At 52.3% G+C, this 13,699-nt stretch overlaps 2 protein-coding genes and 1 pseudogene across 3 annotated transcripts; all 3 read right to left on the bottom strand.

Annotated features, from left to right (window-relative positions):
* Window positions 1–3,883: 3,883 nt before the first annotated feature.
* Window positions 3,884–9,285, bottom strand: LOC311206824 (feather keratin 1-like; annotated as a pseudogene). The gene is made up of 2 exons: window positions 9,173–9,285; window positions 3,884–4,224 (listed from the first exon to the last, which is right to left on the bottom strand). The product of its transcript is annotated as a feather keratin 1-like (transcript).
* On the bottom strand, window positions 8,642–8,962 carry LOC311206830 (feather keratin 1-like; the record flags this gene model as incomplete). Its single annotated transcript, XM_084282580.1, has 1 exon — window positions 8,642–8,962. The coding sequence occupies one exon, from the start codon at window positions 8,960–8,962 to the stop codon at window positions 8,642–8,644; it is 321 nt and encodes a 106-aa protein (XP_084138706.1).
* A 2,133-nt stretch (window positions 9,286–11,418) lies between the features above and the next one.
* On the bottom strand, window positions 11,419–11,724 carry LOC311206852 (feather keratin 1-like; the record flags this gene model as incomplete). Its single annotated transcript, XM_084282606.1, has 1 exon — window positions 11,419–11,724. The coding sequence occupies one exon, from the start codon at window positions 11,722–11,724 to the stop codon at window positions 11,419–11,421; it is 306 nt and encodes a 101-aa protein (XP_084138732.1).
* Between the last annotated feature and the right edge of the window lie 1,975 nt (window positions 11,725–13,699).

Here is a 13,699-nt window from a genome sequence, read left to right as displayed (position 1 = left end):
ATTCCTCCCACTAAGGGTGATTCCTCCCATTTAGGATCATTCCCACTTAGGGTCATTCCTCCCATTTAGGGTCATTCCTCCCATTTAGGATCATTCCTCCCATTCTAGAGCCACAAAGCCAACCAAGACCTTTTACCTCCAACCTTTTGGAGACGAAGGTGGAAAGCAGCCCCCTGACCCCCACCCCAAACCCTGGGGACGGCAGGGCAGAGCCCGGCAGGCCAGGGATGTCCCCTTCACCCCTCGCTGCCATGCATTAACTGCAGCATGTGAACAGCCCCCAGGAGAACCACATTGATCGGGGACCCGCTGACGTGAAGGCACACGTCCCCAGTTAACCCAGTCGCTCATCCCAGTGCAGGCTGGTCTGCGCCGCTGTGCTCTGCAGGGGACAGGGGACGTGTCCCCAATCCAGGGGTGACCCCGTCCCCAGGATGCCACGGTGCCTGTTTTTTTTCTTTTTTTTTCCCCATTTTTTCCTGGCTGAACCCCAGGAGATCGCCATCAGCCCGTTTCCTCCAGCCTGTCCCGGTCCCTCTGGATGGCAGCACGGCCCTGTGGTGATCCACCCAGTCTGGTGTCACCTTCAACCTTGCTGAGGGAAGGCTCTGCCCCATCATCCACATCATTAAAGAAGATATTGGCGTTGCAGCCGAGGTTTTCTGCACCCTGCCCAGCACCTCCAGAAAGCCAGATTTCCAGTGCAGGAGCAGGCTCAAAGCCCTGAGCCACACGTAGCTCACATAGTGGGATTTTCTCTAAAAAAAAAAGTAAGATTTGGGTCCTATCGTGTAACCTTCTGGGTTAGCAGAGTCATTCGTCCATGCTCGCAGCTTTTTATCCGTCTGTATTTTGCAGACTGATTTTGCCAGGACATTTCGTGGCTCCGGATGCTGGAGCTTTGCGACCCGGGGACATGGTCACAACGAGCGACGCTTGTCACCTGCACGTTTTAACCCATCGGAAACATGAAAATTTGGACCCAGTTCGGTGCTGAATTTTAAAGCTTTCCCGTAATTACTTAACTAACGCGTTTTCAGCCCCTGCAGTGTCACTTAAACACGATCAAACACACTTCAGCTGCCCAGGGAACGACGGCTCCTCGAATTCTACTTACAAAAAAAGCCTTGTTCGTTTTCCATAAAAAAAAAAAAAAAGGAACAGATGCATCCGCGCATCCCTAGGGCTTGCGGGTGGAGCTCTGAGCAGCACGAGGCATAGCAAGCAAGCAGCCTCAATGAGGATCCCGAAATCTGACTTCATGCAGAGGGACCCCTGGAGGAACATCCCTTGGGGTGGCCAAAGCAGTGGGGTCCCGTGGGTCCACCTGCTGATTGCCTGCAGATCCTCCAGCGATGTCCTGCTCCAGGAGGCTTGGAGACCCAAAGGATTTTGTCACGGGCTCCTTTGAGGCAGAGCCCCGCCATGCCTCTGTCCCCCCTTGGGCTCCTTGTCATGCGAGGGAAATTTTTGCACTTTTTTAGCCATGCCCACTGGACAGAGCACCGGTGATGGGTTTAGAAGATCAGAGCCCAGCAGCAGCTCCGGTGCCGCATTTCCACCTGCTCTCGAGCTAAGACCCCATTCCCGCGGCATTTTCGGAGGAAACAGCAGAGAACAAACTTGCCAGCTCGTGCTTTTAATTTGAGGATCACTCACGAGGATGCCGACAGCCCTGAGGTGTAAATCACACAAATCACACAAATGTGCCCTAGCTTTGTGAAGAGTGTTATAGGTGACCGTGCTTTGTCCTTTGCTTCAGATGCCTTCACAGGGGAAACTCTGAAACTTTAATGAAAAAGGGATTGAACGTGGCTCACCTAATCCCCTTGGTGTATGGCTGACCAGCTCCCACAGGTATGTGGCTCGCCAAATCCCACTGGCAAGCAGCTTGCACAAAAAGCAGGGAAAGGCTTTGCCTTCTCTTCCATTTTCATCAGGGAGGCAGTGCCTGGAGGGGCAGAGCTGGGGAGGCTCAGACGTGCCCAGCAACTGGCTGGGAGCCACGCAGCCCCGTGTCCGTGATGATATCAGGCTTGCTTTGCAGAGGTTTGCTTGCTTTGCAAATCAGAGCCACCAACAGGATGCAATGGGGGCTCCCAAATGATGTCCCAGAGACCCCTGCCACCCACCAGCGCCCAGGCCATCAGTCACTGTCACCGATATGAGCAGGAGGCATGGATAAACGGGTGCCAGAGCCCCAGGTCCCTGCAAGCTGCAACATCCCCAGGCTCGCTGCTCCAGCCCTGGGGCTGCCATTTGGCCGGGGCTCCCTTCTCTCTGCGCGGTGCTTTCTGGGAACCCTGAAGAAAATTGTTCTGTCTTTGAAACCTTGTGATGAATGCAGGGTGCCAGCATCCCAGGCCCATGAATACCTGCTGTCCCTGTTGCCATGGAAACAGAAGACTTATTATGTTTTAATATTTTTAAGCTATATAAAGACTTGAAACGTCTCTCAAACCCCCAATGATTAAACAAGAGAAGCAATGAAAAAAAAAAAATAATAAAATAAATGCACCCTTCCATCAAGCTACATTTCCAAAAGCCACAGCAGCATCAACTCCCTCTTACCAGCCCCAGCCTCCCTGCTCCAAACCAGTTACATTTATCATGTGGTGTCAAAATGTTCTGCAGGCCCTGGGAGAGGGATGCTTTAGGATCAGCCAAAGGCTATGGGGACATGCAGATGGGGGCATGTTGTTGAAGGCAAGCACAGGGACGCTTTTCTCCATGTCTAACGCATCCCATGGGATGGCAGCTTCCAGATGAGGAGGGTTCAGAATGCCCAAGGGCAACAGGCTGTGGAGAAAACAGCACGATGCTCGATTCCTTGTGGCATCACTGCTACTGCCACGGTCCCGGTCCCTGGAACTGGCACACAAGTTACAGCAAGTGGTGCCTGGCCCGAAGAGCAGCGCTACCTCTGCATCACGTTTGAGAGAGAGGCACTGCCTCGTGCTCTGGAACAGGCTCCCCAGGGACGTGGTCACGGCACCAAGCCTGTTGGAGTTTAAGACGGGTTTGGACTGTGCTCTTAGTCATATGGTCGGAATCTTTGGGTAGATCTGTGTGGTGCCAGGAGTTGGACTGGATGATCCTTGTGGGTCCCTTCAAATTCTATGATTCTAAAAAATGAGGGCCTCAATAAAGACTCCACTCCTCCCTAATCCCCACCTGGGCACTGAGCGGTTGAGTGCTACACTTGGAATGTGACTATCCAGCCAATTCCTTATCTGCTGGGTGACCATCATGTCTTTATATTGTAGTGACAAGGAGATAAATAAGAGCATCATCCAAATGCTTCCTGAACACCAATGGGCTTGGGCGATGATCACCTCTGAGACCTGCTTTTTTTCTTCTTTTTTTTTTTTTCTTTTTTGGTGAAGTTGGAAGAGCGTTGGGAGAAGAAAGCAAGAGGAGGCTTTCAGGATATGGGATGCAGATTGATTTTATTGAGGAAAACATGAAACTGAGAGAGTGTCAAGGTGCACATTCTGAGGTGCCAGGAGGGCAACCACCAGCCTTTGTCCCTTGTGTGAAGCAGATTTTCCCAGAGCCCCAAGGTCTCCCTACCCCATGGTGGGAGCAACCCCTGAAGGTTTCTGGAGGGATTGTGCTAGTGAGCAAGGCATTGCAGCAGAGAGTAGCAGCCGTAGGTGGTGGTTCTATGGAAAGGAGAAAGAGGAAGAAAGAAGGAGGTATGTTGGCCATGTTTCCTGACAGCATGGGCTGGCCCCTTCCTTCCTTGCTGGCTTTCTTGTGCCATGGAATGAGCTAAGGCTGGTGAGCCCGTGTGCCATGAGCAGCACAGAGGAGCATCCTCAGCCTGAGAGCTGGCTGGCACGGTGTTGGAGGCTGCTGTCAGGGGTGTTGGCGTGGGTCCTTAGCAGGGGTAGCAGGCTCTTCCACCAGAGATGCAGCCCAGGCCTCCGAAGCCAAAGCCTCCAAGGCCAAAGCCTCCAAAGCCGCCGGAGGAGATGGGCACTCCCTGGGCGCTGAGGTTGCTGCCCACGGCAGCTGATGCGGAGGATCCAACGGCGGTGTTCTGGGGGAAGGAGCTGAGGATGGGTCCTGGCAGGGTGACCAGCACGGCAGGAGGCTGGATGACGACGCGGGAGTCCTCGCACTGCCTGACACAGGGCTCGTTGCAGCTGTTAGCCAGCGGGGTGGGTCCGCAGGGGCGGCAGATGTCGTAGCAGGACATGTCTGTGGTGTGGAGGGTGCCTGGAAGAGAGGGTGTTGGGAAGGTGGAGGGTGCTGGGGGTGTGTGGAGTGGTGGTTGGGGAGGCCAAGGGAGCAGGGAGGCCAGGGATTTTATGAGAGCATGGTAGTGGGGAGGTGGAAGGGCTGCTAAGGGTGGGGGCAGAGGGCATATGGAGAGATGGGCCCCGTGGAGTGGTTGAAGAAAAGGATTGGGGTTCAGACTCACCTTGTTGGGTGAAGGGGAGAAGGCGTCAGGAGGAGTGTGTGAGGATGCGAGGCGCAGGGTCGGCTTTTATGCTGGTCCTTGAGTGCCCGCAGGGTGAGAGAGCCTCTGCGCATGACAAGATTTGGCGTAAGCTCCTCTTACATGCCAAAGCCTGGCAAGTAATGAGTTGAGGTGTGGTGTTCTTCCCACAAGTTGACCTTTTCATTTCCTCCTTTTGAGGACATGGTGTTAGATCCTGGCGGCACCTTCAAAGTAAGAGTATTAGAGGCCGTGGCATTTCTCTGAAAGGTGCATGGGAGGGCAGGTAGATGATGTGGCCAAGGGCTGGCTGAGGTGCGGTGTCATGAGTGAGGTCTTTGCGTGGCATTCATGTGGTGTGGCCCAGCCACACTGGGCTTTGTGGCTATGAACAAGTCATTGCAGTGGATAGCATCAGGCATAGAAGCAGGTGCTATGAAAAGAAGGAATGAGAGGTGAGTAGGTCCTACACTGGCCATGTTTCCTGACACCATATGCTACCTCCCTTTCCTTCAAAACCATAGCCACCAGAGAACACAAGGCTTGATGCTCTGCTTGATGGAATTTCTTGGGCTGGGTGTTGAAGTCCTTGCGGTCTGCAACTCAAAGGTTGTGTGATATCAAAGCCTTCCACTTCTTAGCCAAGGTGACCCGTTTGCAGGCTGTCCGACAGGTGAGTAGTGCATGTTGCTGAGGAAGATGGAGAAACTGTGCCACTGGATGTACTGAAGTGCACAGGACCTGTCAGGTTGCACCTAGAAATGCTGAGAGTTCTGGCAGATATGTTCAGAAGGCTACTTTCATCTTTCTTTGAAAGTTGATGGCGACTGGGTTCCTGAAGACTGGAAGAGGTTGATCCCACTCCTATGTTGAACAAGACAGAGAAGGAATATCTGGGGAACTGCAGGCTGTCTGGCCTGACAACAGTCTCTGGGAAGGTGTGGAAGGAAATCCTCTTGGGAAGCACTGCCCAGAACACAAAGGATAAGAACATGATGGGGAGTATTAAGCATGGATTTAGAGAACTGAAGTCAGACTTGAGGTCGTCCCTGATAAGGTCGTCCCTGAGCCTCCTCTTTTCCAGGTTGAACAATCCCAGCTCCATCAGCCGCTCCTCGTAGGACTTGTTCTCCAGACCCCTCACCAGCTTTGTTGCCCTTCTCTGGACTCTTTTGAGCACCTCCATGTCCTTCTTGTAGCGAGGGGCCCAAAACTGAACACAGTACTTGAGGTGCGGCCTCACCAGAGCCGAGTACAGGGGGATAATCACTTCCCTAGCCCTGCTGGCCACACTGTTTCTTATACAAGCCAGGATGCTGTTGGCCTTCTTGGCCACCTGAGCTCACTGCTGGCTCTGTGGAAGGAGCGTTGTGTTGGAGAGATAAAGATCATCTTCCATACACGGAAGAAATATTACAGAGTCCTAATGAGTAGGGACCAAGTTCTTAAAGTGTGTGCAAACCACGTTATCAACAAATAAATGATTTTAATACCCTCTGATACATCAAACAATGCTTTAATTTGGATGGCCACGGATTATGCTGATGGTGAAGTAAAAGTAGAACAACTTGCAGTCAGATTTTAAAGTCAAGAAATGGGTAATTCTTTCAAGAAGAGATGTGAAGAATGCCAGCAAAGCTTGTCAGAAATGCAGAAGGGACAAGGGCTGGCTTTTATGCTGGTCAGCGAATACCTGCAGGGTGAGAGAGACTTTGCACATAACAGGATTTGGCATGAGCTGCTCTTACATGCCACAACCCCTTAAGTAATGAGGTGGGGTGTGATCTCCCCACAATGCTCCATCTCCATTTCATCCTGTTGAGGATGATGGAAGTGGCGGATCATTTCAAGTAAGAGTATTAAAGACCAAAGGATAGCTTTTGAAGGTTCATGTAGGGGTGGATAAATGTTGCATTCAAAAAATGGGAGAGGTGCATTGTTGTCCGTGAGGTCATAGTTTGGCACTCAGGAGGTGTGGTCGTTGGCTTTTTTGTGTTGAGGAGGCCCCCCTTGTTGGCATCCACAGTAGGTTGGCCAGTGCTTCTCAGGTATGCTGGGCGTGATGCGCTACCACTTGCATCACATTCAGTCCCTCCGTGCCTTCATCCCAACTCACCAGCCTGCGTTTAGCCCTTGTCTTTCCCGTTGGGTGTGCTTCATTGGTGGCATGGTGGCCATCTTGCACGTAGAGGCTGTATGTGGGAGCAAGTGTATGGGAGCAAGACCCCTGTCTTGTCCCTGGGGCCGCAGTCCAAAGAGGCAGAGAAGAGGTGTTTGCATAGCAGGGTGTTGGAGTCACAGGCCTGTCTCAGGGCTGACAAGACTAAGTGCATTGGGAGCCCTGTCATGCTTCCTAAAGGGTTGCATTGGCAACTCCATAATGCTCCCTTTTCTGTGGCCAGCATGTTGACAGCAAGGGCTTTGGCCTAATGCAGTTTGGTGGGAATCCCTTGGGCTGTCTGTTGAGGCCTGGGAGAGGCTGTGAGATTTGTGAGGGGCAGGGACACATGTGGGAGTGTCCAGAAGGTCTGGGCCCAAAGCACTGGGGTGTTCTTTGAGTTGAATTTCAAGGGGGAACGCAATTTCTGTGCATGGTTTTCAGTGTTGACTCATACACTGTGGACGTTTCAGAGGGGAGCTAGAGGTTGCATGCTGCTTGTGTCTGTGGACCTGAGGCCCCAGTGGTCGTGGTTACATTTCGAGGAGTGGGGGGATGGCAAGTGCAGCCCTTGATCTGCCAAGGTGAGTGTTTTGTAGGCTGTCTCACTGCAGCTTGTTGATGAGAATGCTGGGGAGTCTCTGTATCTGGTTATGTAGGAGTACATGGGACCCAACGAGCTACACCTGCAAATGCTGAATGTCCCAGGTGATATGTTTGCAATAGCAGTTTCAGTTATCTTTGAAAGGTCATGGTGACTGGGAGAGGTTCCTGAATGGATTTATAGAGAGCATATCCCATGTGTGCCTACACAGCATCTTCTACGTAAAAGAGACTGACGTCCTACATATAGGACTCTGTGAAAGTGCTTGTTGTGAAGGTGGAGGATCAGAGAGGCACAAACAACACCGATTCTTGACTCATCGCTGGACAGTGGTAGGTCCCTTTGTAGATGGCTGAAACAGGCCCTTATCAAACATGGGGCAGCTGCTTAATTCATCTCACTGAGGCCTCCTCTGTAGTCCCCACTACCAAAACTTTTCCACGTAACAACAGCACAACAGGAGAGGTCTTGTGGCACTTTTCGACCTGATCTTGAACCAATTACTTAAACAGGGAGAAGAAGGAATCATCATAGAGTCATGGACTGTCTCACCTTGGAAGGAACTTTAAGGATCATCTTACTCCAGCCTTCTGCCGTAGGAAGGGATGTCACCCACCATATTACGTTGGCCAAGGCCCCGTCCAGGCTGGTCTTGAACTCCTCCAGGGATGGGGCATTCAAAGTCTTGTCTTGACAACCTATTCCAGTGCCTTACCACCCTCACAGTGAAGAATTTCCTCCTAATGTCTAGTCTAAATCTATCCTCTTTTAGTTGAAGACCATTACCCCTTCTCCTATCATTATCTACATGAGTAAAGAGACATTCTCCATCCTTTGTGAAGACCCCTTTAACTATTGAAAGACCTCAAGGAAGCCTCCGCAGAGCCTTCACTTCTCCAGGCTGAACATCCCCAGTTCTCTGAGCCTTCTTTCATAGGAAAGCTGGTCAAAGTGGAGCCTCATGAGGACAGAAAAGAGGGGGACAATCAACTCCCTCACTATGCTGGTTACTGCTCTGTTGATGCAGCACTGCATGCAGTTGGCCTTGTGGGCTGCAGGCGTGCATTGCTGGATCCTGTTGAGCCTTTCATCCAGAAGAACAACCCAAGTCCTTCTCTGCAGGGTTGCTCTCAATGAGTTCTTCTCCTAGTCTGTACTCCTGTCTGGGATTGCCCTAACCCAGTTGCAGCACGCTGCACTTGGACTTGTTGAACCTCGTGTGGTTCACATGGGCCTGCTTCTCCAGCCTGTCTAGGTTCCTTTGGATGAAGAGCATTGGGTGAAGAAAGGAGAAGTGTCAGGCTGGCATGCATTAGAACTTTATTAAGGAAGACTCATGAAAAGGAAGGTGCACAAGCAGCAGAGCATCCTCAGTCCATGAAGTTGGTTGCAGGGCATTGTTAGCTGCTGTCAGGGGTGTTGGCGTGGGTCCTTAGCAGGGGTAGCAGGCTCTTCTGCCAGAGAAGCAGCCCAGGCCTCCCAAGCCATAGCCTCCAAGGCCAAAGCCTCCGAAGCCGCCGGAGGAGATGGGCACTCCCTGGGCGCTGAGGTTGCTGCCCACGGCAGCTGATGCGGAGGATCCAACGGCGGTGTTCTGGGGGAAGGAGCTGAGGATGGGTCCTGGCAGGGTGACCACCACGGTGGAAGGCTGGATGGCGACGTGGGAGTCCTCGCACTGCCTGACACAGGGCTCGTTGCAGCTGTTAGCCAGCGGGGTGGGTCCGCAGGGGCGGCAGATGTCGTAGCAGGACATGTCTGTGTTGTGGAGGGTCCCTGGAAGAGAGGGTTTTGGGAAGTTGGAGGGTGTTGTGGGCGTGAGGAGTGGTGGTACAGGAGGCCAAGGGAGTGGGGAGGCTTGGGATTTTAGGAGAGCATGGTAGTGGAGAGGTGGAAGGGCTGCTGAGGTTGGGGGCAGAGACTGTGTTGGGAGGCGTGTGAAGGAGGGGAACGGGTTCATACTCACCTTGTTGTTTGCAGGGGAGAAGGCGTCGGAAGGAAGGTGTGAGGGAGCAAGGTGCAGGGCCGGCTTTTATGCTAGTCCGTGAGTGCCCGCAGGGCAAGAGAGCCTCTGCGCATGACAACATTTGGCGTGAGCTGCTCTTACATCCCAAAGCCTGGCAAGTAAAGAGGTGGGGTGTGGTGTCCTTCCCTCAACTTGACCTTTTCATGTCCTCCTAGTGAGGACATGGTGTTAGATCCTGACGGCACCTTCAAAGTGAGAGAATTAGAGGCTGGAGCATTTCTCTGAAAGTTCCATGGGAGGGCAGGTAGATGATGTGGCCAAGGGCTGGCTGAGGTGCGGTGTCATGAGTGAGGTCTTTGCGTGGCATTCATGTGGTGTGGCCCAGCCACACTGGGCTTTGTGGCTGTCAGCAAGTTATTGCAATGGACAGAATCGGGCATAGAAGAAGATGCTATGAAAAGAAGGAATGAGAGGTGAGTAGGTCCTACACTGGCCTTGGTTCCTGACACCATAGGCTTCCCCCCCTTTTTGTCCAAAGCTGAAGTTCCCAGAGAACACAAGGCTTGACGCTCGACTTGATGGGATTTCTCGGGCTGAGTTGTGTGGTCTGTGAGCGGTCCTGAGGTTCATGAAAGGCAGAGGACAAGAGGGAGTGTGAGAAAGGGCCAGCTGGGAGCCATCATCTTTTGGGGGATGATATTTGGGATTTGTGTCAAGGAGGAAACCTATTTCTCTGCCCAGTGTGTAATTTTCTGGAAGATGATTTGGACATTTCGTTTGGAAACTGGAAGCATGCAAGCTAAACCTGCAAAGGGTGAGTGAACATCAAGGTCTTCCACTGGTTAGCCAAGGTGAGTGTTTTGTGGCCTGGCTCTCAGGCGAGTAGTGCACATTGCCAAGGAAGACGGAGAAGCTGTGCCACTGGATGTACTGAAGTGCACAGGACCTGTCAGGTTGCTCCTACAAATGCTGAGAGTCCTGGCAGATATGTTCAGAAGGCTACTTTCATCTTTCTTTGAAAGTTGATGGCAACTGGGTTCCTGAAGACTGGAAGAGGTTCATCCCACTGCGATGTTCAACAGATGCAGAAGAAAGGTGTGGGGAACTGCAGGCTGGTCACTTTGTGATCGGACACTGTGTATGATCGTGGTACAAAAGAAAGCAGCTATAAGGTGTGTTAATGAGGGGAAATTGTTTCAGAAGGCATGGGCAGAAGGGCTTTAGAATGATGAAGCTTGTGTTTGGTCACTTGTAAGTCTTGGGTGATGTATTTTAAGGTGTTGTGGCCCTTTTCAACCTATCCCGATGACCTCTAGAGCTTTGCCTCTGTGCTGAGGGAAGTGGGAAGAAGAAGGGAAGAGGAAGCACGTCAGGCCGGCGTGCTTGAGAACTTGTGGGTCAGCGACGACACAAAGATGCATCCACATCCACCAGAGTCTTGCAACATATGTGTGGTGTCCGTGTGAGGGACAACTCAGTGAAATAATACTGGCCTCAATAGAGACCCCAGAGGGACACCACTCCTCCCCGGTCCCCACCTGGGCACCGAGCTGTTGAGCGCAACTCGTGGAATGTGACCGTGCAGTCAATTCCTTATCTGCTGAGTGGCCCATCATGTCTTTCCATTTTAGTGCCCAGGAGATATGTAAGAGCATTGTCCAAATACTTCTTGAACACCAAGAGGCTTGGGCCCTGATGACCACTTGAGCCCTGCTTTTTGTTCTTTTTGTCGCGTGAATTTGGAAAAGCGCTGGGAGAAGAAATAATGAAGAGGCATCTCAGGATTTGGGATGCAGATTCATTTTATTGAGGAAAACATGAAACAGAGGGAAAGTCATGTGGGAGATGCACATTCTGAGGTGGCTGGAGGGTGACCACTAACCTATGTCCTTGCATACAGTAGATTTTCCCAGAGCCCTCAGGTCTCCCTGCCCCATGGTGGGAGCAGCCCCTGAAGGTTTCCGGAGGGATTGTGCTAGTGAGCAAGGCATTGCAGCCATAGGTAGTGGCCGTAGGTGGTGGTGCTATGGAAAGGAAAAACAGGAAGAAAGAAGGAGGTATGTTGGCCATGTTTCCTGACAGCAAGGGCTGTCCAATACCTTGCTTGCTTGTTGTGTCGTGCCATGGAATGACGAGCTGTGGGTTGTCAGCTCGTATTCCATGGACAGCACGGAATTGGGTCCTCATATCGAGAGCTGGCTGGCATGGTGTTGGAGGCTACTGTCAGGAATATTGGCATGGGACCCTTAGCAGGGATAGCAGGCTCTTCCACCAGAGATGCAGCCCAGGCCTCCCAGGCCAAAGCCTCCGAAGCCACCGGAGGAGATGGACACTCCCTGGGCGCTGAGGTTGCTGCCCACGGCAGCTGATGCGGAGGATCCAACGGCGGTATTCTGGGGGAAGGAGCTGAGGATGGGTCCTGGCAGGGTGACCAGCACGGTAGGAGGCTGGATGACGACGTGGGAGTCCTCGCACTGCCTGACACAGGGCTCGTTGCAGCTGTTAGCCAGCGGGGTGGGTCCGCAGGGGCGGCAGATGTCGTAGCAGGACATGTCTGTGTTGTGGAGGGTCCCTGGAAGAGAGGGTATTGTGAAGGCGGAGGGTGTTGGTGGCATGAAGAGCTGTGCTGGGGTAGGCCAAAGGAGTGGAAAGGCCCAGAGTGGGGCTATGGAGAGCCTGGTGGTTGGGAGGTGGAACGGCTGCTGAGGCTGGGGAGAGAAGGTTTGTGGAGAGATGGGCCAGGTGCGGTGGGTGAAGGAGCGGAGCAGAGTTCAGACTCACCTTGTTGGGTGCAGGGGAGAAGGCTTCGGCAGGAGTGTGTGAGGGTGAGAGGCGCAATGCCGGCTTTTATGCTGATCCCCGAGTATCCATGAGGTGAGAGAGCCTTTGCGCATGACATCATTAGCCGTGAGCTGCTCTTACATGCCACAACCCTTCAAGTAATGAGGTGGGGTGTGATCTCCCCACAATGTTCTGTCTCCATTTCTTCCTGTTGAGGATGGTGGAAGTGGCGGAACATTTCAAGTGAGAGTATTAAAGACCAAAGGATAGCTTTTAAAGGTTCATGTAGAGGTGGATAGATGTTGCATTCAAGACATGGGAGAGGTGCATTGTTGTCCATGAGGTCATGGTTTGGCACTCATGAGGTGTGGTCGGAGGCTTTGTTGTGAGGAGGAGGACCCCCTTGTTGGCATCCACAGTAGGTTGGCCAGTGCTTCTCAGGTATGCTGGTTGTGATGCGCTACCACTTGCATCACATTCAGTCCCTCCGTGCCTTCATCCCAACTCACCAGCCTGCGTTTAGCCCTTGTCTTTCCCGTTGGGTGTGCTTCATTGGTGGCTTGGTGGCAATTGTGCACATAGAGGCTGTACGTGGGAGCAAGTGTATGGGAGCAAGACCCCTGTCTTGTCCCTGGGGCCGCAGTCTAAAGAGGCAGAGAAGAGGTGTTTGCATAGCAGGGTGTTGGAGTCGCAGGCCTGTCTCAGGGCTGACAAGACTAAGTGTGTTGGGAGCCCTGCCATGCTTCTTCAAGGGTTGCATTGGCAACTCCATTGAGCTCCCTTTTCTATGGCCAGCACGTTGACAGCAAGGGCTTTGGCATAATGCAGTCTGGTGGGAATCCCTTGGACTGTCTGTTGAGGCCTGGGAGAGGCTGTGAGATTTGTGAGGGGCAGGCACAGACGTGTGGGAGTGTCCAGAAGGTCTGGGCCCAAAGTGCTGGGGTGTTCTTTGAGGTGAGTGTCAAGGGGGAATCCTATTTCTGTGCATGGTTTTCAGTGTTGACACATACAATGTGGATTTTTCAGAGGGGAGCTGGAGGTGTGCATGCTGCTTGTGGCTGTGGACCTGAGGCCCCAGTGGTCGTGGTTGCATTCTGAGGAGTGGGGAATGGCAAGTGCAGCCCCTGATCTGCCAAGGTGACTGTTTTGAAGGGTTTCCCACTGCAGCTTGTTGACGAAGATGCTGGGGAGTCTGTGTGGCTGGTTATGGAGGAGTACGTGGGACTCAAGAAGCTACATCTGCAAACACTGAATGTCCCAGGTGATATGTTTGCAATAGCAGTTTCAGTTATTTTTGAAAGGTCATGGTGACTGGGAGAGGTTCCTGAAAACTGGAAGAGACTCATCCCACTCTTTTGTTCAAGGAAAGTTGAAGGAGGAATTTCTGGGAAACTGCAGCCTGGTCAGCCTGATATCAGTCCCTGGGAAGGTTCTGAGGAAATCCTCCCTGAATGTATTCTCAAGTACGGAAAAGTGATGGAGAGTAGTCAGCATGGATTTATAGAGAGCATATCCCGTGTGTGCCTACAAAGCATCTTCTACGTAGAAGTGACTGACGGCCTACCTATATGTAGGACTCTGTGATAGTGTTTGTTGTGAAGGTGGAGGATCAGAGAGGCACAAACAACATTGATTATTGGCTCGGCTCTATAAAGCAGCAGGTCCCTTTGTAGATGGCTGAAACAGGTCCTTATCAAACATGGGGCAGCTGCTTAATTCATCTCACTGAGGCCTCCTCTGTAGTCC

The sequence above is a fragment of the Netta rufina genome (genome assembly GCF_964035555.1).
Source record: "Netta rufina genome assembly, chromosome: 2".
Lineage (NCBI taxonomy): Eukaryota > Metazoa > Chordata > Aves > Anseriformes > Anatidae > Netta > Netta rufina.
The sequence above is the reverse complement of the archived record's forward strand: the minus strand, read 5'-3'. Positions and strand labels throughout refer to the sequence as shown.